The sequence below is a fragment of the Euleptes europaea genome, chromosome 6 (assembly GCF_029931775.1).
Source record: "Euleptes europaea isolate rEulEur1 chromosome 6, rEulEur1.hap1, whole genome shotgun sequence".
NCBI lineage: Eukaryota > Metazoa > Chordata > Lepidosauria > Squamata > Sphaerodactylidae > Euleptes > Euleptes europaea.
Genome location: NC_079317.1, coordinates 108,448,449 through 108,474,249, shown reverse-complemented (window position 1 = coordinate 108,474,249; position 25,801 = coordinate 108,448,449). Strand labels below are relative to the sequence as shown.

Here is a 25,801-nt window from a genome sequence, read left to right as displayed (position 1 = left end):
GGTGAAACGGAACTTGGCGAAAAATTGAGCCCAACGAATCTGTTTAGCGTTGAGCTTTCTAGCCCCCTTGAGAGCCTCTAAATTTTTGTGGTCGGTACACACCTCAAACGGAAATTCTGCCCCTTCCAAAAAGTGTCTCCAGATGGTGAGGGCATGTTTCACCGCCGCCGCCTCCTTCTCCCAAATTGCCCAGTTGATTTCCGACTGAGAAAACTTTTTGGAGAAGTAGGCGCATGGTCTCAAACCCCCACTTTCGTCTCTCTGCAGGAGAGCCCCTCCCATGGCCACGCCCGAGGCGTCCACCTGGACCACGAATGGCTTAGTGCAGTCCGGGTGGGCTAGTACTGGCTCGGACGAAAAGAGCAATTTTAGCTCGTCGAACGCCTGCTTACAGGGCGGTGAACACTGCAAACGGGCCGAGGGTAGCGCGGCGTTCGCTCCCTTCCCCTTTTTGCGCAAAAGGGAAGTGAGAGGGAGAGCCACCTGTGCGAAATTGGGGATGAAGTTGCGGTAGAAGTTGGCAAACCCCAAAAACTGTTGCAGTTGCCGGCGGGTGGTGGGGGGTTCCCAATCCCGTACCGCCTGAACCTTTTTGGGATCCATCTCCAACCCCTGGTGGGAAATTACATAGCCCAGGAAAGTGATGGAAGGCTGGTGGAATTCACACTTTGACACCTTAGTATACAATTTGTGGTCCCGCAGTCGCTGGAGGCCTTCGCACACCAGTCGGACATGCTCTTCCATGGTTTCAGAATAAATGAGAATATCATCCAGAAATACCACCACCCCCCGAAACAACAAATCATGTAAAACTTCATTAATTAATTGCATGAATACACTCGGAGCCCCTGAAAGTCCGAACGGCATCACTAGATATTCAAACATGCCAAAACAACTCGAAAAGGCCGTCTTGGATTCGTCCCCCTCCTTAATGCGGATGCGGTGATAGGCTTCCACCAAATCCAGTTTGGTGAAGATTCGGCCTTCCTTCAATTGCGCTAGAAGGTCTGGAATGAGAGGGAGGGGGTAAGCGTTAGACTGAGTGACAGCGTTCAGTCTACGGAAGTCAATACACAGTCTCAAGTCACCCGTTTTCTTTTTGACAAAAAAGGCGGGGGTGGAGTACGGAGCTTTGGAGGGGCGTATGAAGCCCCTTGCTAGGTTAGTGTCCAAATAGTCCCGCAACACCGCCTATTCATTAGGGCTCATGGGGTAAACCTTCCCCTTGGACAACTTGCCATCTCCCACGATCTCAATTGCGCAATAAGTTTCTCGGTGTGGGGGCAGTTCATCACATTCCCTCACATCAAACACATCCGCGAACTGGGAATACTCCGAGGGTAGATGGGGTGTCGCGGAGACGGGCCCGGGGGAACCCACCAACGCGGCGGCCGGGGTGCAAAGTACTCGGTCCTTGTCGTGCATTCCGCAGGAGTCCTCGGGGAAAGTGAGTGTCCGTTTGACCCAGTTAATGGAGGGGTTGTGTCCCTGTAACCAATTCATCCCCAAAACTACGGGGGCAACTATGGGGGCGATGGTAAAGTACAGTCGTTCCCAATGTTCTCCCACAGCCATGACCACCGCAGTGGTACGGTGAGTGACGGGCCCCTTTTTAAAGTCACTACCGTCCATTTGAGAGAAACGGAGGGGACCCGGGAGCCGTTTACGTCGGACGCGTAGTCTCTTGGCGGCTTCCTCACTAATCAAGGTGCGGGCGCACCCAGAGTCAACTAGCGTGGGGAATTCTAACACCGGACCCCCTTTGGGTAAGGATAGGTGGACCCGGATGTACACATTATCCTCTTGGGCGCTTACCATCGGTGGAGCTCCTTGCACAACGATTGGAGCGGTCTGCTGAGGAGCCCCTCTTACAGCAGACCGACGGCGTTTTTTGCCGGCATCTCCCACTCTTCCTCCTCACTGGATGAAGGAGACGTGATAGTTGTAATCCGTGACTCGGCCAAGTCAAAAGCTGCATTTGTAATCCGGGATCCCGATGGACCAGTAGAGGTGGAGGCTCCATCTTGAGCGCTCGCGTGTAGCGCGGAGGGCGCGCTCCGGCGTCCAGGAGCGCCGCTTCGGCGTCGAGGTTGGCCCTCCGCCGGGGCCTTCTCCGGTTCGGTCGGGGTTGGGCGAGGAGGAGCCGGACGGCCGGAGCGGGACGGGCATTGCGAGGCAAAATGACCCTTACCTCCACACACCAAGCACACCCCGGATTCGAAGCGCTTGCGGCGTTCGGCTGTTGAGGGGCCGCCGTTGCCCGGGGTTCGGGAATCTCTGGTACCGCCTGGTCTGTCCCCTCTCGGCTTAAAGTCGCGGCCGGTGCGCTGTTTGGACAGGGTCAGGAGTTGCTTCCGATTTTCGATATCGGCGGCGTGGCGCACCCAGACCTCGACGTCAGGGGGGTTACCTTGCATGAAGGCCCAATGTTGCAGGTCCGGGTTTAGTCCTTCTCTGAAGCACTGCACCCGGGTAGCCTCGCTCCAATCCAGAATTCTGCTCGACAGAGACTGGAATTCGCTCGCATACTGCGCCACCGACTTAGTCCCTTGGCGTAGTTGCATCAGAGTAGCCTTGGCCTGCTCCCCCAGGTTCGGGTCCTCGAACCGGTTTCGGAGAGCAATCATAAACTCATCCAGGTTCCGCAGCACAGGGGAGCGGAGCTCGTATTGTAACACCATCCACGCGGCCGCTTCGCCTTGCAGGAGGGAGGCCACATACTGGACCTGGGACTCTTCAGAGGTAAAGGTCCGGCCCTGTTCCCGCATAAAAATATCCACTTGGACCAAAAAGAAGGTCAACTGATCCCCCGACCCATCATACGTGATCTTCAGGTCACGGCGGGCCGGAGCGCTGGGAGGAACGGGGGGAGCCGCCGGTGTCCCATCCGGGGGGTTGCCGGGGGGGAGGCTGTACCTTCAGCGCGTCCATGGCGGCAGCCATCTCACCCATCACGGTCTGCATGGCATCCATGCGCTCCAGCTTGGCGTTGGCGTTCCTCCTGCCATTGCCTCCGTTCTTCGTCCATCAGGACTTCCCTACGCGCGGGGTCGTCCTCGAGTCTCGTGCCGGACAAAGCCATGCGGCGGTGTTTCGCCTCGGTCCGGGAGAGCGACCAGCCCTTAGGAGAGTCCAGCCAGGAGTTAAAGGTGTTCTTGGGCTTCGTACCCAAGCCCGGTCCCGGGTGGGGGGCACCGGGTACCTTCCGCTTGGCACCCTCCTCCTTAGGGTCAGGTTTCTCCGGAACCTCGGGTTTCTCCGGTGAACCCGGGGGGGAAGAGGTATCCTCCTCGCCTGGCATTACTGTCCCTTAAGGTACAGATGCAGAACGAAAAGGCAAGGACTTGCAACTTAATGTGAGAGTCCCAACCTAGCTGTGCTAACTTCGCAAAATCACTTGCTCAGACTTGGATACAGAAACAAAGGATTTATTGAAGGCTTCAGATAGTACAAGACAGACACGGGTTTGAAGTTGCAAGTGAGCTAGCTTATCGGGGTTACAGAATATATTTACTACAGGGCACTGGGGTTCACACTTCTGTTGTGGGAAGTTACAAGATAGATTGGTGTAATACAAAACATCAAACGGGTCCCAGAGAGACTGTTAGGACTATCAGATCCTCAAGGCCATATTCGGCCCGAGGGAGTGCATGCAGGAAGCGCAGCAGGGGAGGGCAAGAGCGGCACCTGGGAAAGGCAGATGAGGCGCCGGGGCCCAGGAAGGCATGGGGAGGTGTGAACTGCTTTTACGAGTTCAAAGGGACAGAGATAGAAGATGCTAACAAGGGGAAGGGGAGTCAGAGACACATGTCCCTCACAACCACCTTCTGGGACTGGCCTCCCAGATAGGAGTCAAATCACCATAGCATGGTGCCCCTTAGTCCCAGCACTGAGAGGAGGTCTAGTAGGATTACCTTGGGTGATGGTGGTGAAGGCTATTGAGAGATCCAGAAGAGGATCACAATTCCCCCAATCTAGTTCTTGGTAGAGGTCATTAACCAAGGTGACCAAAGCAGCCTCCATTCCAAATTGTGCCCTAAAGCCAGAGTGAAATAGGTCCAGAAAATCAGTCTCTTCCAAGAACCCCTGGAGCTGAAAAGCAACCACCCTCTCTAGCACCTTGCCCAAGAATGGAAGAGTGGAGGCTGGCTGGTAGTTTTCCAACATGGTAGGGCTGTTTTTTTAACAGAACAGGCCTAATCACTTCCTCCTTGGGCACAGGGGGTACAGCTCCTGCTCTCAAGGAAGCATTTACCATTCCTCTTGCCCACTTGGCCAGCCACCCCCCCCCACCCCAGGCAGCTTTTATCAGCCAGGAAGGGCAAGGGTAAAGGACACAAGTGGTAGGCCTTACTTCTTAAAGGTTTAATATTTTTAAATGATATGCTTGTGTTGGTCTTAATTTTTTTAAAGATATGATTTTATTATGTATGTTTTTAATTAGTTAGCTGCTTTGGTGGCTTTTATGAGAACAGAAATATGGGGTATAATTTTAAAAATAAAAAATGTCATAGAGATGCTTTATATAGGGTTACCTTTTAAGATTGTTGAAAAAGTTTAGTTATTGCAAGTAGTGGCAAGAAGATTAGTTGCTGGGGTCACTTACAGAGAACATATCTTTCCAATTTTGAAACAGCTGTACTGGTTGCCAGTTTACTTATGGGTCCAATTAATGGTTCTGGTTATTGTTCATAAAGCCCTAAATTATCAGGGGCTAGGATGCAGGACTACTGCCCCCCCTCCAGATTCTGTGTTAATTTTTGTTGCCTGAGTTGTGGAATTATTTATGGTGTTCATTGATCTTTTATGTTGCCTTGATCTATTCTGTATAATATGATATCATGTTTGTTATATTGCTGTTGGGCATCATATTTATTCAGGTTTGTTTACTGTTATTGCTGATAGGCTGTTTTTTAGGAAAACAGGCACTAATTTTAGTGATGTTATCCTTTGAACTGTTGGTTTTTGTTATATACTATGGCTGCAAACTGTCTCTTGTACAGTTTGCAGTGTGGGGGGCGTAAAACATATTAAATAAAGCATGTGTTAAGTATATTAAATAAATAATGTTGGCATACCACTGATGTAATGTAGTTATAATACCGTAATATACTTTTCCAGTTTGCTTGGCTGGAATATAATGTTGTATGTTTATATCATTTATCTCCTTGTGTAGCCTGTATGAGAACTTCTAACAGATTACTACCAATTGAATTTTTCTGTACTAGTTTAGCATCCTTTGACTTTTGTGTATTGTGTTATTTTTCAGTTATGCAGAAATTAATTTTTCTTCATCATTTAAACATTTTAATTAACATTCTTTATACAGGATTATAATATGGGGTGTGACCATATTATATGGGGTGTGACCTTTCACAGTGTTAGTTTGTTTCATACATGAGTAGCACAGAACATCTTGAAATTTCATACCTAGGATTTTGGTCTGTTTTTATCTTAGCATTATCACTTCCTCTCCACTTTCCTTGATGCCTTTGTTTTTTCAGACCACCTGCTACACGTTTCTTCACTACTATTTTTCCACAGTCAATTATTCTGAGCCCTGGGATGTCCTTAACTCTGCCTATCATCTTCCGACCTTTGGAAAAGGTATGCTAGGGTGTACTGCCTTTTTTTCTAACACCACCAGTACAGCTGTGTATAGGAACAGCATTTCCTGCTAAGGGAGGGAGGATTTTGAACTGATTTGTGTGTGTGTGTGTGTGTGTGTATACAAAGGTGATGCATTTGCCCCTGCTGGAACTGGAGGCACTATACACCCTGCTGTTTTCTTAAAGCTATTCTTTAATTCGGTGTCATCGATGTGTAAACTCCAGGACTTAGGACTTGCCTTTCTTCCTAACTGGAAGGAAACCAATTTTAGAAAATGGAGGGTATAACTTGTTGAGCACAGCCAAAATAGTAGTGCAGTGTCAATAGTCTGTAGCATTCACAACACTGTCAAGGCTAGATGACAGCCACACAAATGTCCTTAGAAAAGATAAAGTACTAACATTACCCAGCTTATCTTTAAACATTGCAGTGAAGGAACTGATGGAGAAACAGACCTTTCCGCTGGCATGGCATAGTTTCATGTGCGGTCAGTCCTCTGTTTTCTGCTTGGGATGCATGAATGTGGATCTCCTGCTTTATGGTATGCAGAAGTGCTGTGAATATTCTTTGCATTTGCCATGGAGAAGTGGTTCAGCCTAATTGTTTGCTTCACTTCCTATGTAGAAGGAGTATGAAGATAGCATCCTCTTTGAAAAACCAGAGGGAAAATTCTCTGTTGTGTTGTGTGCTAAGCTGCCACGCTTCAGTCTGCTTTTCCCAGACAGCCTTCACCTCCCTTACTGTGCTGTCTATGACTGCACCTGGGCTTCGTTTATCCTGCACAACGATGGGTGAGTGTGCGGTTGTCCTTTGCCTTCAAACATTTCTGAATTTGTTGTAGGACCCATTTGCTGGCCCATTCCATTCGAGATTGCCATTAAATGTTCAACATAGTAGTTAAGACACAGAATACTTCTAGTTGCTTGAAATTACATTTGATCTGGATGCTGTAGGAATTTGTGAACCAGAAGTCCCCTGTTCAGATCTTGCCTGTGCTATGAATTCACTAGGTGGCCTCAGACAAGCCACTGTCTTGCAGCCTCAAGCCCCCCCTTTTATTATAGGAATAATAATACAAATATTCCTTACATGATTGTTGTAAATTTTATAGATATATTGCAGTTAAAGCATTGAACACATAAACGATATACATATACTAAATATAAAATTACAACCTATCGTAATCGGGGTTTGAGAGCAATGGATGGATGTGTCTAGCTAATAAGAGGGTGTTCCATCCTAGATGTTTTTGTGTGTCCTCATATCCATAGTAACATTCAAATTTTGAAACCGAGGAGTGAGAGAGTCTTAGTTCTAGAAAGTAAATTAGTAATATTTCTAGAAAGAATTCCACTTTAGTGATGAACAGTCTAGCATAGGCTTGTGCATATCGATAAACCCAAACTGAAAATAAACCTGAAATTAGCCGTTTCGGTAAATTTCGGGTTTACTGAATGCCAAAGTCTGGGGATAAAGCTGAAGCCGAATAGGCGATTCCTGAAAAAGCCAAATAGATATTCAGCTTTTTGGGTTCGGCTATTCGCCTTTGCTCAGAGGCATGGCTCTGTGCTTTCTCCCTTTTTTCTTTCCTTTTTTTACAGCTTTGGTTGGGCCCCATAGTTGGGGCCCTTTTGAGATAGGGTTATTTAAAAGACAGGGCTCACCCAGTCCCGTCCAGAGGGAAATAACCTCCAACTAAAAGAGCAGGCTTCAACAGCCACCCACCAGGCTTCTGAAGGAGATTTCTTCATCCACATGGATGAGCAATCTCCTTCAGACAGCCCCCGTGGTCACGACTTCAGCCAGCTCCAATATCACCACCACCACCCCATGAAAACTTGTTTTCCAAAAGAAGATTGTCTTGAGTAGAGGCTTCATTTCCCAGCACCGTAACCATCTCTTGGAATCAGATTTTTCATGACCACAATAAAGGACTGTTAACAGGATGTCATTTGCCACCAAAAGGAATGCTTTCTGTGCCTTATTTCTCTTGCATTTAAGCCTTTTTCCTCCATTTGGAAGCTAATTTGCATGGACATCATGCAAAGTGACCCAGAAATGAAGGCAGCCCCCAGACTTTGAGGTGCCAGCCAGGCAATCGGCTTTTTCCATCAGTCCTTGGCAACCCTGAACTTTTTTATTATTATTATTATTTTTAATTATGTTTCATATATAAGGATACAGAAAGGAAAGGGAAATAATAAAAAGAAAACTGTGTATAACAATATCATTCTGATGCCTTTCTACCCCCTCTATCGGTTATGAAATATTACTTTTTAATCTTAATTAAACTTACGTTATTCCTAAAATAGAATAATTGTTTGTTTGTGTCTAAATCTATATGTATTTAATACATTAATACAATATTCCAAGTTACTCTAGTTACTTTGAATTTGTAATTATATATATGTAACTTGGCTGTCTTGTACTTCAACTTCTGTTAACAAACTTATAAAAAAGGTTTCCATTTCTCTTGGTGGTATTCTTTTGTTTTATCCATCAAATATTCTGTAAATTGGGCCATCCCTGAACCTTTGAACCTGAAAACCGATGGATAGCTTGGCTCACAAATGCCTGGAGGTTGGGGTTGACCCCTTTGTGGGCCCATAAAATTGGATTGCCTGTCCCAAAGTTCACCAAACTTTGGTGACCATCTAAGGAGAGTCCCTTGCATCCATGCTGCAAATTTGGGGACTCTGCCTCCAAAAATGGCCCCCCAGGAGCTTTGAAAAAATCTCCAAACTATAATGGGCCCAAATTTTTCAGTAAACCCGAAAATAAGCCAAATAACAAAATTTACCAGTATGGGTATTCAGCTTATTTTGGATTTACCAAAAAAATCAGGCCCAATAAACCCGAAATTTACCAAAAAAATTTTTTTGCACAACCCTAGCATATCATCAAAGAAAGTGGGAGTTCTCAGCACAGTCATGTCGCCTCAGTGTCATCATGGTGTGGATCCAGAGGGCGAGGGTAAACATAAACAGACAAACCCAAACAAAACATAGTACTTGCAGATTCAGGCCAACATCTCCTACAATTAAGTTTAGTAGAGTGTTGCAGGGATTATGCAGCTTTCTCTGATTGCCAGATCAGGATGATCAGTTAAGTCTGCTTTGTGCTGTGAGGAGATGCTCAGAGGCATAGGAGAAATCTCTATATTGTATTATTGTTTTGGTAAGGAACCCAATGGCATGATGTACCATCTCCAGTACTTGTAGTTTCAGCATGGTTCTGTTTTTTCTAGGGATGTACATACGTGCTTTAGCTGGGAAGCGCCAACTCCTTTCAACTTTATTCCTTCCCGTGGCATGTTGGATCCAGGACAAGAGTGCAAAATAAAGGTGACCTTTCAACCTCATGCAGCTCTGGTGCATGACGTGTCAGCAACGTGCAGCTTTGGAGAAACTCAGGAGCAGAAGTCCATGAGACTGACAGCTGTTGGTGAGGATGTGCAGACTCTGAAAGCAAGGGGTGCACAACATGATGTGTGAGAGATGGGAGAAAAGGATCTTAGGCAAAATAAAGGCTTGTGAATCTAGAAGAAACAGGACTCTATAGCATCTATAAAGTTACTTATACAGTTAACATGAAATATGGACAGGTGTTTGTACTGCGATGGGGTTCTTATATGGCAGAATGGGAAGGCATTAAAAATTTAGTATCCCCAGGAGTTGATCAAGATTTTGCAGGAGATAGAGAGAGGAATTTAACCATCCCAAGAAGGCAGACAACACTGCACCGTAGGCAAAGAGAGGCATTATGCAGTGGGGCAGTGACTTGCGTTTAGCACCCTAAGGAAGACAGGAAGGAAAAGCACAACAGGTAGAGATGGACACTTAGCATCCCCAGAAAAGTAGGTGATGTTACAAAGAGGGGGGAAAGGTAGATCTTTTACTTATTTATTTATTATTATTATTCATTACATTTCTACCCCGCTTTCCCCAACCCGAAGGTCGGGCTCAGAGTGGCTTATAAACACAATAAAACAATAACCCATTAACATAGTTTAAAATACAATTTAAAATAGCCCAATAATGCCCCTCAATGGCGCTAAAACTCCAGAGACAGAAATTTGTAATGAAATTAATCTAACCACACCCTAAGGTGGTATAAAGGGGTGGTGCTCAGCAGCGGGGAAAGGACTAGGGAGGCCAGTAATTATAATGAGAACTGTTGCTGGCCTCAACCATAAGCCCGGTAGAATAGCTTTTGGGGAGGTGGTACAGAGACAGAAGTTTTGCTTGGATCCCCACAAAGACAGGCATAGCAGGCAGAGGCTGGCATTTCACTGCCTAGGAACACAGCAACTGTTATGGAGGGGCACAGAGTTGGATGTTTTGCTTGCATCCTCGGGAAGATGAGCAGTCAGGAAGGGAGGATGTGTGCATTTTAATCAATCATATACACAGACAAATCCATTATTTGTGTATATTGCAATCAATAACATACAAAAGACAGATTATGAAATCTAGCCTGTCAAATCTTGGAAGCTAAGCAGGGTTGGCCCTGGTTGGTACTTGGATGGGAGACCACCAAAGAAGTCCAGGGTTGCTACACAGAGGCAGGCAATGTTAAACTAGCTTTGTTCATGTCTTGCCTTAAAAAACCTATGGGGTCACCATAAGTCAGCAATGACTGTGTGGCACTTTCCACCACAAGTTTCCTGGATGTGGCTGGACCATGTCTGTAGTAGGCATTGTGCTTTGGATAATCCTGTCTGGCTGTTCCAATTTAAGACTGCTCTCATTATGCAGGGTGTTAACCTAGGATGTCCTGGTCACCCAGTCTTTGATGCAACCTGAATTTCCACATGTTTTCAGAGTAGGAAGCTCCAGTAGTCCTGGTTTGCTTTTTGTTTTTTTAACATGAATCTTTATTTTTTGCAGCCAAATATCCCCATCTGGTGGTGAATGTGCCAGGAGACTCATGTGAAGATGCTGGGCGTAGACACTTCCGGGATGTGCTCTGCTTTGGCCCTGCTGCTGTTGGTAGCACTGCAGAAAGATATGTGGAGATCTGCAATATGTCTGTGGTACAGGAATTTGATCACTGAGTTTTACCAAGAGATTACATGTGTACTAGCCGGGCAGGCAGGCAGGGCTGCGGCTGCAGCACGGTGCGGAGAGAGCTGAGGAAGGGTGTGGCAGGTCGCTGAGGGGGGAAACTGAAGCTGCTTCTGCAGCCGGCTGGCTGTACCAGGTGAAAGAGATCGCAGGGAAACCACAGGTCAAGTCCCGTCTAGAAGTCAAGCCTGGGGAGTACTTACCAGGAGTAGGGCAATAGTGTCGTTGAGTAGGCAGTCCGTGGTCAAGGTCACTAGCAAGGCAGTCTGTTAGTTCCAAATCCAGGCCGAAGTCAAAAGCAGGCAAGGCAATCCGAGAGTGGAGCATCTGATACCGGAGGTCAGTAAGTTGCTTCCATAATCAGCGTACTCTCTTCTGTTTCTTAAATCATGCCGGTTCCCAGAGCGAGGCTGGTCTGGCCGTTAATCACTGTCTTTGTCTGCAGCTGTTACTTCCTGTCTCTCCCGAAGGCGTGCTGACTTACGTCTTTCGCTCATTAGCTGCCTAATCTTTCTTAGTCTTTGTTCTCCCGGGGAGCATTCCTCTGTTTGCCGGCCTTCCAAGGGGGCCTGCAACCCCTCTGTCTGCCTTGTTGTTTCCATCGGCTCTTTCCGGGGAGCATTCCTCTGTTTGCCGGCCTTCCAAGGGGGCCTGCAACCCCTCTGTCTGCCTTGTTGTTTCCATCGGCTCTTTCCCTTCATCTGATGTTTCAGGAGGTTTGGCCGCTGCAGTCTCTGGCGAGACTGCTACTTGCTCTGGTTCTTCCTCACGTGACGGAGTCTGGGGCCATGACAACATGCATGGTCACATATTCAATGATACATGTCCAAGTCTGTACATACAGAATGCTAATATTTTCCAAAGAAGCTTCCAATAATTTGATGATAGTGGTGTGGTCAAATTTTGGCACGCTCTGAAAAATTAGATGTTGGGCATATGTCATATAATGAAGGATTAATCTGGCTTGCATCCAGATTGTTTCACAGTCTCTACATGATTTGTACAGTTCATGTGTAAATACATTTCCATAACCATGTCAAGGCCAATTAACACAATGATTCTGTGAACTTATTTTTGAAGCCATGTAGATTCTTTTTCTTGCATGGTCTTTTTTTGCCAGTGTTTTGTTTATTCCAGACACCATCCCATAGTTCCCTTATTGGCCAAATTTCAGAGAGTGAAGCATTGCTGGTACCCAATTACCCATACAATTTTTTCTTCATACTGTTGAGTCTCAAAACCAACTATAGTGGGTTCAGGCATTTTTTCAGAATAGCATGTTAGGGAGCGCACTACTCATTGTGCTTTTAGAGCATGGGTGGGATGTTTTCAGTGTTGCATTGTATCTCTTTTTGTTTTTGTTAGTAAACTACCAGCGGTCTATCAATGGGTTTCAAATTTTAAAGCAAGAATGCATTCTCAGGATCTATTTACAGTTAAGACTTAACAAATCTATGTCAGGTGATACTGAGTTTACAGCCCGTTCCTGAGGCTCAAGGAGCTGCGCTGGGGTGGGGAGAGGTGCTGCAATGGCACAGCTGGGAGGGCTCCTAAGGAGGTTGTGGTGGCATTCATGGCCAAGGAAATATGCAGGAAGAGCGCAAATAAGTGGGTTGCAGATGCCATCAGCAAAATGCCATTGGCGAGCAGGCTGGCCCAAGCCAGAGGCGTCAGATCGAGGCCCACATCTGGGAAAGGGGCATCATGGCATGGGAGGAGCGTGGAACAGGGTGAGAGGGGCTGGGGTGGGCGGGCCCACGGGCCCACTCCCTCAGTGGACAGTGCTGTGGGAAGGGTGGGGGAAGGGCCTGGGAGAAAGTAGGTGGGGCGAGGCTGGGAGAGGATGTCCAAGAGAGCTCCCACAGTGGGTGGGAGTCTCACTGGGCACAGGGTCTTCTGTGATGGATAGATGGACCACTGTCCAGCCAGCACCCACCTCTAGTGGTCCCCGCCCTGCCCCCAGTAGCACCCCCTCACCAGCCCATCCCTTACCACGAACACCATGTTGCTTCTGGGGGCATTGGCACCAGCCCTGAGGGCGCTTGAAGGGGGGAGGCTACTGTCTCACTTGACAGCATGGGGGCCACCCCATGCACGTCCGCGGGTGGGCAGGTTCTGTGGGGCATGGGGGGGTTAGGAGTCGGGGGCGGCAGCCATTGCTTGGGGCAGGTTTTCCAACATCCCCAGCACTCCTGCCTGGTCCTCCGCAATGGTCCAGGTCAGATCCAGCATCATTGACAGATGGCCTCTGGAGATGGTGACCTCTGCAGCCAGTGTCTCCATCCACCGTTCAGCCCAGTCGGTCATCTCATGCCACTCTCACCTGGCCTCTAGGCTCTTCCTCTCAATAGTAGCCCATACAGAGGAAAGGTTAGGGGGATGGGTTGCGCAGGCTGGGGGCCACTAGCGTGAGCCCCAGGGGCGGGTCCTGCCTCCTCATCAGCGGCGGGGGGGGACGGCCTGGCCTTGAGGGCTAGTGGAGCAGCTCCTGACAGGAGTGTGGCCATCGCTGGCAGCTGCCGCCTTCCTCCCTGATGAGCTCCCAGAGGCGAGAGGTGTCGCCTGCTGTGCAACCACCGGCCCGTGAGACCCCAGGATGGCCAGTGACTCCGGTGCTGCTGTTCCAGCCTTGGCTTGCTTCTCCGCGGAGGCGAGGTTGCAGAGATGCTTATGTTTCCTCGCATACATGGCACTCCCTGCAAATCTTTATTGTTCTCATCTCCAGTGATTGTCGTCTTGCTAGGGTTAAAGTTCTTGTCTCGCTCCTCCATAGGATTTAGTTTAAAGCCCTCCTTATCAGGTTGGCAAGGCTCTCACCAAACACATTTTTCCCTACCCTCTTGAGGTGCAAACCATCTCCCGATAGAAGAGCTTCATCTCGTAAGCGTAAGCCATGGTCCAAAAATCCAAACCTTTCTTGATGATACTATCTACGCAGCCAGTCGTTAATTTGTAGTATTCTTCTTTACCTTACTAAGCCACAGTCTTCGACAGGAAGAACTGAGGAAAAAAACTACCTGCACCCCCAGGTCCTTCACCTTCTTACGCAGAGCCACATAGTCTCTTTTAATACATTCTGGGCTGTGTCAGGCAATATCATTTGTTCCTACATGAATGAGCAAGAAAGATTAATAATCTGTGGGCTTGATGAGTATTCCTACCCTTTCTGTCACATCCTGAATGCGTGCAGCTGGTAGGCAGCAGACCTCTCAAGACGACAAGTCCGGTCGGCACACTTTAGACTCTACCCCTCTCAGTAGGGAATCCCCAATTACCAGAACATTCCTCTTCCTAAATTAAGGAGTGGAAGATCGAGTCCTCTCATGCGCAAGAGCCTGAGAAATGTCAAGCTTTTTTGGGGTGGGGGGTGGGGAGGTAGCCCTTGTTTCAGTGGTCCAGAATCAATATCTATGGGGAGATCCTGGAACCGATTGCTGAGCAACAGAGGATCAGACTGACTCCTGATTTTCCAGCTCCTGTGGGTTACATTCTTCCATGCAACCTCCTCCTTTGTTGCTTGCACCTCCATTTCTTGAGATTCCTTACTCTCCTCCTCCTGTTGCCCCCTAAAGAGTGCTTCATGGGTTCTATAAAATGAAGTGTGGACAAGCGTGCCTCAAGTCCCTATATCTTCTCCAGCAGGGTTGCCAACTTACACTTGCTGCAAGTGTAATTATTGTTACCCTTAGGTAAGAATACAAACTTGCCACAGACCTTGCATGTTACTGCCTCAGCTCCCTCACTAGCCACATTGCTGTCATTCGTTGCTGAAGATGTTCAGTGACTTCTCTGCACTTCCCTGATAGCTCTCCTTACAAACTGCCTCTCAAGACTCACTGCTTGAGAAGGAAAAAACACTCAACAGATATAAGATGTAGAAACTTGTCAGCTACTTACAGGGTCCCCAGGCCAGATCCCCATACTAAGAGCCCTTGTGCTCTCGTGCCTCTGGTGAGATGAGCCTTCTTAAATACTCATAGCCCCACCCCTCAACAACCAACAGCAGAGCAATTAACTTCAGCCATGCCAGCCCTTCCTGACTCAGCAACAGTTTTCTCTAAGCTCCTGCTGTGTCTCTCAGCCCAGCTGCCTCAGCCACGCCTCTGGTGAGAGGAGCCTTCTTAAATATTCTCAGCCCCACCCCTCAGTAGCCAACAGCAGAGCAATTAACTTCAGCCACACCAGCCCTTCCTGACTCACACCAAAGCTGGACAGGGGCGAGGCTGACGGAACGTTCCGTCAGCCACTAAATGATAGGATCTGGTTAAAAGCATCTCGCCACCAGGGGGGGCCACGGGAATGACTCGTCTGATCAGATGGCTGTGTCTGTGCCCGTGCAGTCCTTGGGGGTCCCAGCATCGACAGCGTGGGACGTCCAAGATCGGATGGCAGCCAGATCCCATGAGGAGTGGAAGGGCAGAGGAGGTGGCACTGGTGTGGGCTGGGATGGCCAACAGGTCATGGTGGGCAGGATGATGGGGGGGGGCTTGGGGTCAGCCATCAGTGGGGGCTCACCTCGGGCCCTCTGGCTGGCGGGGTGGCTCCCATGTCGACACGCGCCCCTCGAGGACTGGGCCGCCGCAGTGATGTGCTGGAATGGCTGCAACCTCTCCCAGGCTCCTGGGTGGAGTGTGGGCTGGATGCAAGGGCAAGGGATCTCTCCTGGATGATGAGTGGTCACACCTGCAATAAGAGATGATGCAGAGGTTGGAGAGACCTTGAGGAGGGGGGCCTGGAGTGGCCACCCAACCTCCCAACCAGCGCCCCCACCTTGCCAGCCAGATGCGTGCCTCTGCCTTTTGTAGCAAGGGCCGGTTCTCAAGGGTCGTCTGTCCAGCACAGGATCCGGGCGACAGTTCTCCAGCGTCAGAATGCACCGTTGTTGCTGGATGGTCTGGAGACAGGACGAGCCAGACAGGCAGTAAAGCCCATGATGCGCCATCGGCTGAGGGCCTGACCGAGACCTCGAGGATCCTAGGAGAGGCAGCATGCATTCCTGCGAGGTAAGGGACAGATTGATGACCCCCCTCGTTGAGCTTGGGACTTGTGGAGCGCTGCCTCCAGGCGGCGCTCCCTGGTTGTCGAGAGTTCGTATGGGGCTGGAGTGCCCATCAGGAGGCCACAAACTGGTGGCCCCACCCTCAGACGGCACCACCAAGCATGTGCCAGCTGCACTGGGTGATGGCCGAAGACCCTGTCCCTGGATGGACAGGAGGTGGCCTTCCCTCTGGGACCAGATGGCATCAGAGTCCCCAGGCAGCAGGTCATCTTCTGTCATCTGACCTGGCTGATGGCTCATCAGCAACGCCCTAGACCTCCAGAGCCCAGGTGTCATCCCTGAGGGGCTGCTTAAGAGAGTCGGGCTGCCAACACTTTGATGTGTGTGGCAGCCTCATGGGTGGTCTCCATAGGCCTATCACCCCTGTGAGCTGGGCAGGCCCCCAGGGACTCCTCAACATACACATGTGGGAGAGGTTTGGACGTGTTGTGAGACTTGACCGGGAGCGTCAAAGCATGGTGAGGGCTGACACCTGCCGGGGGCTGTCCCCCACCAAGGTGCGCCTTGCCGGTAGTGAGGCCAAGTGATTCTCTATTCTTGACAAAGGAGTGGGAGTCATCCCCAGGGGGGAAGGTTGGCGATGACAGCAGAGCTTGGCCAAATCACACCAGTCGAGAGCAAATATTCGGGTTCCATGGTTCTGCGAGCAGGTTGCGCTCTGCATAATGGATGGATATTTGGCTCTACACCTATGCTTGGAAATTGGCGGCCTGGACCCCATGCGCCCATGCCAGGGGCATGGCCCCTCTGCTCGGATGGGTCTTCCCATGGCTGTGCGATGCCCAAGTCGGGCAGTGGTGGACGAAAAGGGAGCAGCTGCAACAAAAGCTACAGCTGACTGCCTGAACCTGGCGACCAGTGGCCAGGCAATATGGAGGGGAGCCCCGGTGGAAGTAGGGTGGCCCAGGGAGAGGCCCCGGCAGCAGCATGTGTGTGAAGGACCTCGCCAATGAGTCTCATGTGCCATTGGACCAGCATCGAAATGGATGGATGGGCCATCCCGCCATCTTGAGAGCTAGCTGGGCTCACATTCAAATGCCGACTAGGCTCCTGGCGGGGGTAGGCTGTGTTGAGGCGTTTGGCTGCAGCACCAGGGGCTCTCTCACCACAACCTCCTGCCCTGCTGTTGACCCAGCATGGTCAGCTGAGCTGCGACAGCCAGAACAGGCAGGGGGCTGCCCTCAAACCCCCAGAGCAAAGAGGCATATCAACGTGAGCCATGATGGCGCCCCTGCTGGGGTCCTCGGTGACCCCACCCTAGCTGCCCCAGGTAACTGTGCTCCACAGAGCCCCCGGCCCCCTTTCCAAGAGACAGGACTGGCCAACAGTGTGCGTCAAGCATTTATTCGAATCTGCAGAGCACAAGGGAGGTCCCCAGGATTGATGGGGAGGCAAGTACACGGGGTTCCAGGGCGGTGCAGTGTCTGGGTGTAGGGGAGAAGCAGGCCCCCAGGCAGTCACTCATGTGATGGTGACCCCTCCATGCTGACTAGCCCACAGGAATTCCCGGCCGTCGGGGCTGGCTATAAGCAACTGGCACCTCGTGCCCCCTCAACAGCCAAGTGTTGGTTCATGTTGAGATTGGTAGATGGCCTTGCCTTGGCAGCTGACCCTTGCATGATTGGGGCCAGTGCTGTCAGGCAGGAGAAGTGTACGCAGGAGTGCAGGACTTGTTGCCACGGACAGCTGGCATTCTGTTGGGGGTGCTGGCCTCTGGTCCCGGATCTGTGGCTTCCTCCTTGAGACACCAGGCGAGTAGGCAGCATGGGGGGGGGGGGCAGCGAGCCTTCGGCCCGGCAACAAGTGGTCTCTGGAACAATAAAATCGGCTGTGAGCGTGGGGGCGCCAAGCACCCAGGGCTGGCGTCTGTGGCATGATGCTGGTCTCAGTCCCTGCCTTGTCTCTGACCCAGACAGGATCAGTGTCAGGCTGGCCATGGAGGCTAGGGAGGTGTGAGGGCTGCCACCACAGCAACGGGGGGGAATGGCAGCAGTGCAATCCAATGGGGCGGAGGTTAAGCAGAGTGGTATCACCTGAGGACGGCTAGAAGGACGGGCAGACAGAGCAACTGTGCCCCACTGGGAACCCGCTCTCCTTGGCAGCCAGACCTCGGCATCTGCAACAATCACAAAGAGAGATCACTGGCCGGCTCCCAGAGGGGCTCGGAAGTGCCTATCGTTATTGCAACGGCCAGTCAGTGCGTCCATTGTTTCACTGGAGATGGTTGCTGCGACCAAGGCTCCCGTCACCAGTTTGAGCTCGCCCACCCACATGCCAAGTCCACCAGGGAGACTTGAGCCCGAGTTATCTCACCCCTTGTGTCCAGGAGTGGGCCAGGCAGAGTCCCATGAAAGTAAGGAGTGCGAGGGGAAAGTCACAAAGTCCCCACCCCAGGGAGCTCTCTGGCAGCATGCTGTCCTATGCAAGGCTTACCTGTCGAATGAGGTCCAGCCACGGGGGAGCGGCCCATGCAAGGCTTACCTTGGTCCAGCCCATGTAAGGTTTACCTGTCAAATGTGGACTGGCCTTGAGGTCCAACCACAGGGGAGCAGCAACTTCCTGGGAGTCCCCATTGGACAGCCACCTAGTCAGATTCCACAGCCGCCAGGGAGAGATCGGCGGTGCTTTTGGGGGCAGAATAGTTGCTGAGTGGTTGAGACTGCATGGGCTGCGCCAGATAAATACCTGGTGTAACTTTCCGCTGGCAAAAGTGGGTGTTCTTCACCCGAAAGAACTTAGGAATCCTCCTAGCCTGGGAAACACCCCCAGGAGCACCCTTTCGGCTGCTGCTGGCAGCTTCTGCGCCTCTCAGGCACTGGTGTGCTCCTTAAGCTGCCTTCCCCATCTGCAGCCTATGAGCGCCAGCCTAACTCCACTAATGCCAGTGTCCGGCCCTTTCTGGTCAGCGCAAGTTGCACGCAAGTTGCGTTGGGCTTTCCGTGCCGCCTAACCTCATTCAGCCCCTAACCTCAGGAATGGGCTGTTTGTCCAACATTCTTTGCAATATTTCAGCAATCGACAAGTATTCGGTAGCTTACTAGAGACTGACTAGCGGTCGGCTGGTGGAACTGCAGTCTCCCAGGTACATGTTTATAATAGGTGTATTTGCCACATTGTAAAAGATAGCTACTCCATGGATTAGACTAATAATCTGCTTCAGGGGGAGCATTCTCATGGTAAACCCTACTCTATGACCAATTTCCAAAAGTCTTTTCCCTCCACCTTTCACCAGGTCAGTTTTACCATACTAGGCTGAACAATTTTCCAGTTCACTTTCTGCTGACATTAAGTTATTTCCTATAATTTAGCATCTTTCACTTCTGATTTCTATGGAAATTGAGATAAGCATGGTTCATTTATTGAATATCTGTGCCACTGCATGTTTGAGATTAGTGCATCAGACTGCCACGGTAAACATTGGGTTGGGTATATCAATCCATCAATGAAAGGCGTTGATGGCCATGGATCTTCCCAGCTTTTACCTCCCCTGTCCTGCAACTGTTTCAATCCTGGGAAAGTTTATTGCTCATCACTCATGCCTATTTGCAGTATCCCCTGACATAGGGCTAGAGATGTGAAGGCCCAGAAAAAAACTTTTTTCCCCAAGGATGTTTTTACTAATGTGTTCCAGGCACTGATAAAACCTTCTAAGTGAGTGAAATGCTTCTTAAGACAGCAGTCTGTTCTCACAGTGGCCAACCAGGAGTCTCTAGGAAGCCCACAAACAAGACAATTACAGGAGCATTATCCTGCCTGTACTCCACAGCACCTAATATGATAGGCGTACTCCTCTGATCCTGGAGAGAATAGGTGTGCATCATGACTAGTATTCATTTTGACTAGTAGCCATGGATAGCCCTATCTTCCATGAACATGTCCACTCCGCTCTTAAAGCCTTCTAAATTGGCAGCCATCACCACATTTTGGGGCAGAGAGTTACACAATTTAAATATGCGTTGTGTGAAAAAAATACTTCCTTTTATCTGTTTTGAATCTCTCACCCTCCAGCTTCAGCAGATGACCCCTCGTTCTAGTATTATGAGAGAGGGAGAAAAGCTCCCTGTCCACTTTCTCCATACTATGCATACTTTTATAGACCTCTATTATCCCCTTATCCGCCTTCTTTCCAAGCTAAACAGCCCTAAGTGTTTTAACTGCTTTAGCCCCCTGATCATTTTTGTTGCTCTTTTCTGCACCTTCTCAAGCTCTAAAACATCCCTTTTTAAGTGTGGTGACCAGAACTGTACACAGTATTCCACATATGGTCTCACCATAGATTTGTACAAGGGCACGGGCAGTATGATAGCAGCCATTTTATTCTCCATTCGTCGTCTAATTATGACCAGCATGGAATTTGCCTTTTTCACATCAGCCGCACACTAGGTTATCGTCATCGAGCTATCCACTATCACCCCAAGATCCCTTTCTTGGTCTGTTGCTGCCAGCACAGTTCTTATCAGTGTATATGTGAAGCTGGGATTTTTTTGCCCCAATATGCATCACTTTACACTTGCTCACATTGAATCTCATTTGCCATTTTAATGCCCATTCCTCCAGTTTGAAGAGATCCTTTTGGAGCTCTTCGCAGTCTGATTTTGTTTTAACCACTAAATAATTTGGTGTCATCTGCAAACTTGGCTACTTCACTGTTCAATCCCAACTCCAGGTCATTGATGAACAGGTTGAAAAGCACCGGTCCCAACACAGATCCCTGAGGGACCCCACTGCTCACATCCCTCCATTGTGAGAACTGGCCATTGATTCCTACTCTCTGCTTCCTATTTTTCAGCCAGCTCTCCATAAGAGGACTTGTCCTCTTATCCCATGACTATGAAGTTTTCTTGGCAGTCTTTGGTGAGGGACTTTGTCAAAAGCCTTTTGGAAATCCAAATACACAATGCCCATAGGCTCATTCCTGTCCACATGCTTACTGACACTTTAAAAAAACTCTAAAAGGTTAGTGAGACAGGACCTATCTTTACAGAAGCCATGTTGGGTTTTTCTCAGCAGGACTTGCCCTTCAATATGCTTGACAATTCTATCTTTAACACTGCTTTACATAAATTTTACCTGGAACAGATGTTAAGCTAACTGGTCTGTAATTTTCTGAGTCCCCCCGAAACCTTTTTTTTATAAACGGGTGTTACATTAGCCATTCTCCAGTCCTTTGGTACAGAAGCTGATCTAAGGGACATGTTGCATATCATTGTTAGGAGTTCAGCAATTTCCCATTTGAGTTCTTGTAAAAACTAGCATGAATGCTGTCTGGTCCCTGTGACTTGTTAGTTTGCAGTTTGTCTAGACGTTCTAGGACTTCCTGCCTTGTTACCACTATATCCCCCAGTTCCTCATTCTCCCCTCCCCAAAACCTCTGTTCAGGAGAAGGAATCTGCCCTAAATCTTCAACAGTGAAGACAGATGAGAAGAATTCATTTAGTTTTTCAGCAATCGCTTTGTCCTCCCTTAGTGTTCCTTTACTCCCATTGTCATCCAACGGTCCAACTGCTTCCCTAGCTGGTTTCCTGCTCCTAATGTACTTAAAGAATTTCTTATTGTTGGTCTTGATGTGTTTAGCTATATGTCCCCCCAAATCTTTTTTTTTTGCATCTCTTAACTGTTCACTTGCATTTCCTTTGTGCAAGTTTGTGTTTGCTTTTGTTTGCCTCATTTGGGCAATCCTTCCAGTTTCTGAAGGAAGGCTTTTTACCAGGTTTTTCATTTTAGAGAAGTTCCCTCTTTTAAAGTCAAATGTAATTTTGTGAGATTTCCCAGGCACTTTCCCACATACATATAAATTAAATTTGATGCCAGTGTGGTCACTGTTGCCAACTGGCTCAACTACATCCACACCCCTCACGAAGTCACTGGCAGCACCACAGAGTATTAAGTCCAGGATTGCCTCCCCTCTGGTTGGGTCCATAACCAACTGTTTGAGGGCACAGTCATTGAAGATGGTGCTGAGTTGTTGCCCCAGAAGGTCGGACCAGAACCAACAGGTTGAAATTAAATCAAAAGAGTTTCTGTCTAGACATTAGGAAGAATCTTCTAACTGAGCGGCTCCTCAGTGGAACAGGCTTCCTTGGGAGGTGGTAAGCTCTCCTTCCCTAGAGGTTTTTTAAAGAAGCGGCTAGATGGCCATCTGTCAACAAAGTTGATTCTATGACCTTAGGCAGATCATGAGAGGGAGGGCATCTTGGCCATCTTCTGGGCATGAAGTATGGGTCACTGGGGGTATGGGGGGGAGGTAGTCGTGAATTTCCTGCATTGTGCAGGGGGCTGGACTAGATGACCCTGGTGGTCCCTTCCAACTGTATGATTCTATGTCTAGAAATTTTATCTCTTTGGCTTCACTGGAGCATGCATTTATCCAGTCAATATGAGGGTAGTTAAAGTCTCCCATTATTACTACTTCATTACATGCTTTACATGCTTCCCTAATTTCATTCTCCATCTCTAGATCACCCTGAGCCTTTTGGTCAGGGGGCCGATAGAATGTCCCCAGTACTAAATTACCTTCAGAGCCTGGAATCATCACCCACAAGGATACTGTGGATGAGTCTGCCCTTTTAATAGACACTATGCCTTCCTTGATATATATAGCAACACCCCCTCCGATACGCTCCTTCCTGTTTGTATCCAGGGATGACAGTATCCCACTGTTCCTTTCCCTTCCACCAGGTTTCTGTAATGCTGTGAGCACTTGTCCCATGACAATCCCATAAACAACATCCGTAGACAAGTAGTCCAAAAGAAAGTTGATTTATTGGAAAATCCACAGGTTTACAGCAGCTAAGAGTTAAGTTGGTACTAATGAGAACTATAAGCATGGTGCAGGATATATATGAAAAAGCATAGAACCACGGTAACCCCCCTCCCATCGAGGTAGGATTCCCACAGAGTCCAGAGTCAAAACACACAGTTGGCAGTTGTTAGAGCTGACCTTGGCCAGCACCTGGAGAAAGCACAACATCCTCTGTCAGACCATGCCTGGCATTCTCTGCACACTGCACAGGCTAGGCCTGACATTCTGCCCCCCAAAGGCCCCCCCTTTCACTTTCCGGGCGCTGGTTTATGTGGGTAGGCATCATGGAAGTCAATGGATCAGGCGAGGGGAGGAAATATTGCACGAGCGCACCCACTCATCTTGAGCAGAACTGAAGTGCTTCCAACGAACTAGATATTGGAGGGAACCATGATGGATACGCGAGTCTAAGATTTTAGCAACTTCAAAATGTTCCTCCCCCCCCCCCACCAGCACAGGCACCTCAGGCGGTGGTTCGGGATGCCACTCTGGGGAGGGAACATGCGGCTTCAACAGGCTGACATGAAACACGGGATGGATTTGCCTTAGTGACTTCGGGAGCGAGAGTTCTACAGTGACCGGGTTGATGATGCAGGAAATGGGAAATGAACCCACATACTTGGCACTGAGTTTGCCGCACAGGCGGATTGATCATAGGTTTTTGGTGGATAGATAAACTGTATCCCCCACCCCGTATTCCTTACCCGGCGATCGGTGTTTGTCAGCTTGAGCCTTATATTTACTTTTGGCTCATTCCAGATTTTTTATTAACCATGGCCAGGTTGTTTGAATCGTGTGCACCCAGGTAGCCACATCTCCACCTCCTTCCTCCCCAGGCATGTCACTATGGCCAATGGGGACGAAGTCTTGTCCATACACAGCTTGAAAAGGGCTAAACCCAGTGGACTGGTGCACAGCATTATTGTAAGCATATTCAGCAAAGGGCAACAGTTCTACCCAATCATCTTGGTGGTAATTAACATAACAGCGTAAGTAGCATTCCAATACAGCATTCACTCGTTCTGTCTGGCCGTCCGTTTGGGGATGGAAGGGGGTTGACAGTCCTTGTTCCACCCCAACCAATTTTAGGAAAGCTTTCCAGAACTTAGTCACAAAAGAACTTCCGCGGTCGCTGACCACCTTGCGTGGAAATCCGTGCAATCGGAAGACGTGTGACATGAAGAGGCGGGCCAGTTTTGGGGCGGAAGGGATACCTGCGCTAGGTATAACATGCACCTGTTTCGAGAACAGGTCCGTGACTACCCTAAGTACCGTTTTCCCTTTGCTGAGGGGTAGATCAGTCATAAAATCCATTGCGATCACTTCCCAGGGTCTAGTGGGGGTTTCCAAAGGTTGCAACAGTCCGGGTGGTTTGCCCTGGGGTCTTTTGGCAGCAGCACACACTGGGCAATTGCAGATGAACGAATCCACGTCAGTTCGTATGCCTGCCCACCAAAATTGTCTCCTTAGTAGATGTAAAGTTTTAAGAAAACCAAAGTGTCCTGTGGTTTTGGCCCCATGCACCAGATGCAGAACTTCCCTTCACAGTGTTTTAGGTATATACAACTTCGAATCTTTATACCAGTAACCCCCGCGTTCAATCAGAGAAGTAGGGAGGGTTTTCGCAGAGAGTTCGGCTTGGCAACTGCAATGGAGAGATTCCCTAAAGGAATCAGTTAGACCTTCCCTGGCCGGCGTTGTGGGAACCACGCTAGCAGGTTTCGCTGCAGGAGAAGGTGTCGGCGCCGTTGGGGGGGTTTGGGTTGCTGGTTCGCTCGGGTGGACGGGCCCCTGCTCGTCGGGACTGGCATTCTGCATGAGGGGTGGAGCCAGAGCCGGTGAAGGCAGCGTGGGAAGGGGGTGGACGGGCCGACCGACGTGGTCGGGCTTTGGGCTTTCCCCCCTTGTGAAGGCTGCGTTGGGAGTCAGGTCTCCGACCGGGTTTGCGCTGCCAAGTTGGGCAGTAAACCCCTCTGAGCAGGAGTGAAGAGAGACTCTGGGGTGCTCAATCTTGGTAGGATATTGGGGCAGTCTAGACAAAGCATCAGCCAGCAAGTTTTGCTTCCCTGGCACATATTTCAATACAAAGCGAAATTGGGCAAAGACGTCCGCCCATCGTACCTGTTTCGCGGACAGTTTGTGAGCTCCCGTTAATGCTTCCGGGTTTCTGTGATCGCTCTACACTTCAAAAGGGACTTTAGAACCCTCTAAAAATTGTCTCCACACCGTGAGGGCATGTTTGACCACGGCTGCCTCCTTTTCCCAGATCGGCCAATTGAGCTGAGACTGCGTGAACTTCTTTGAGAAGTAAGCACACGGATGGAGTTGACCATCCCTCCCTCGCTGTAGTAATGCACCCCCCATTGCAACATCCGAAGCATCTACCTGGACTATAAACATTTGTTCTGAATCAGGGTGTTTCAATACCGGTTCGGAGGTAAACAGTCGTTTGAGACTGTCAAAAGCAGTTTGGCACTGAGGTGTCCAATTCACTTTAGCAGAAAGCAGGGTGGCTGCGCTTCCCTTACCTTTAGTCTTAAGGAGGTCTGTGATGGGCAATTTGAGCAAAGTTGGGAAGGAATCCCCTGTAGAAATTTGCGAACCCGAGAAATCTTTGAACCTGTTTATGGGTCGAGGGTGGTTCCCAATTGGTTACAGCTTGCACCATCTCCGGGTCCATTGTGAGTCCTTGGTGTGAAATTATATAGCCCAGAAAAGTTAACTGTTTTTGGTGGAATTCACACTTGGACACCTTAGCATAGAGTTGATTGTTTCTCAGACGTTGTAACACTTCCCTAACCAGGGCGACGTGTTCATCCATGGTTTTCGAGTAAATAAGAATGTCATCTAAATAAACCACCACTCCTTTATATAACAAGTCATGTAGTATCTTGTTAATGAGTTGCACGAAGACCCCCGGAGCCCCCTTCAATCCAAAAGGCATCACCAAAAATCCAAACATTCCAAAGCAACTGGAAAAGGCTGTTAGGGATTCGTCCCCTTCCCGTATTCTGATTCTATAATAGGCTTCGACCAAGTCTAACTTGGTGAAAATGCGTCCCTCCTTTAACTGCCCCCAAAGATCTGAGATCAGAGGAATGGGGTAGGCATTGGTTTGGGTGACCGCATTGAGTTTCCGAAAGTCAACATCCTCTGTCAGACCATGCCTGGCATTCTCTGCACACTGCACAGGCTAGGCCTGACAAATGCTCGCTATATCTATGTTTTCCCTTAAAACCATGCACTCTAACTCCCCTATTTTTG

At 49.2% G+C, this 25,801-nt stretch overlaps 1 protein-coding gene across 1 annotated transcript in view; it reads left to right on the top strand.

Annotated features, from left to right (window-relative positions):
- The window catches only part of CFAP65 (cilia and flagella associated protein 65), a 144,682-nt gene that overhangs the window by 6,774 nt on the left and 112,107 nt on the right, over positions 1-25,801 (top strand). Inside the window, exons 3-6 of the mRNA XM_056852046.1 lie at positions 5,505-5,607; positions 6,235-6,401; positions 8,858-9,054; positions 10,500-10,645. Of these exons, the coding sequence (XP_056708024.1) occupies positions 5,505-5,607; positions 6,235-6,401; positions 8,858-9,054; positions 10,500-10,645 (613 nt within the window). The remainder of the gene's footprint in view (positions 1-5,504; positions 5,608-6,234; positions 6,402-8,857; positions 9,055-10,499; positions 10,646-25,801) is intronic.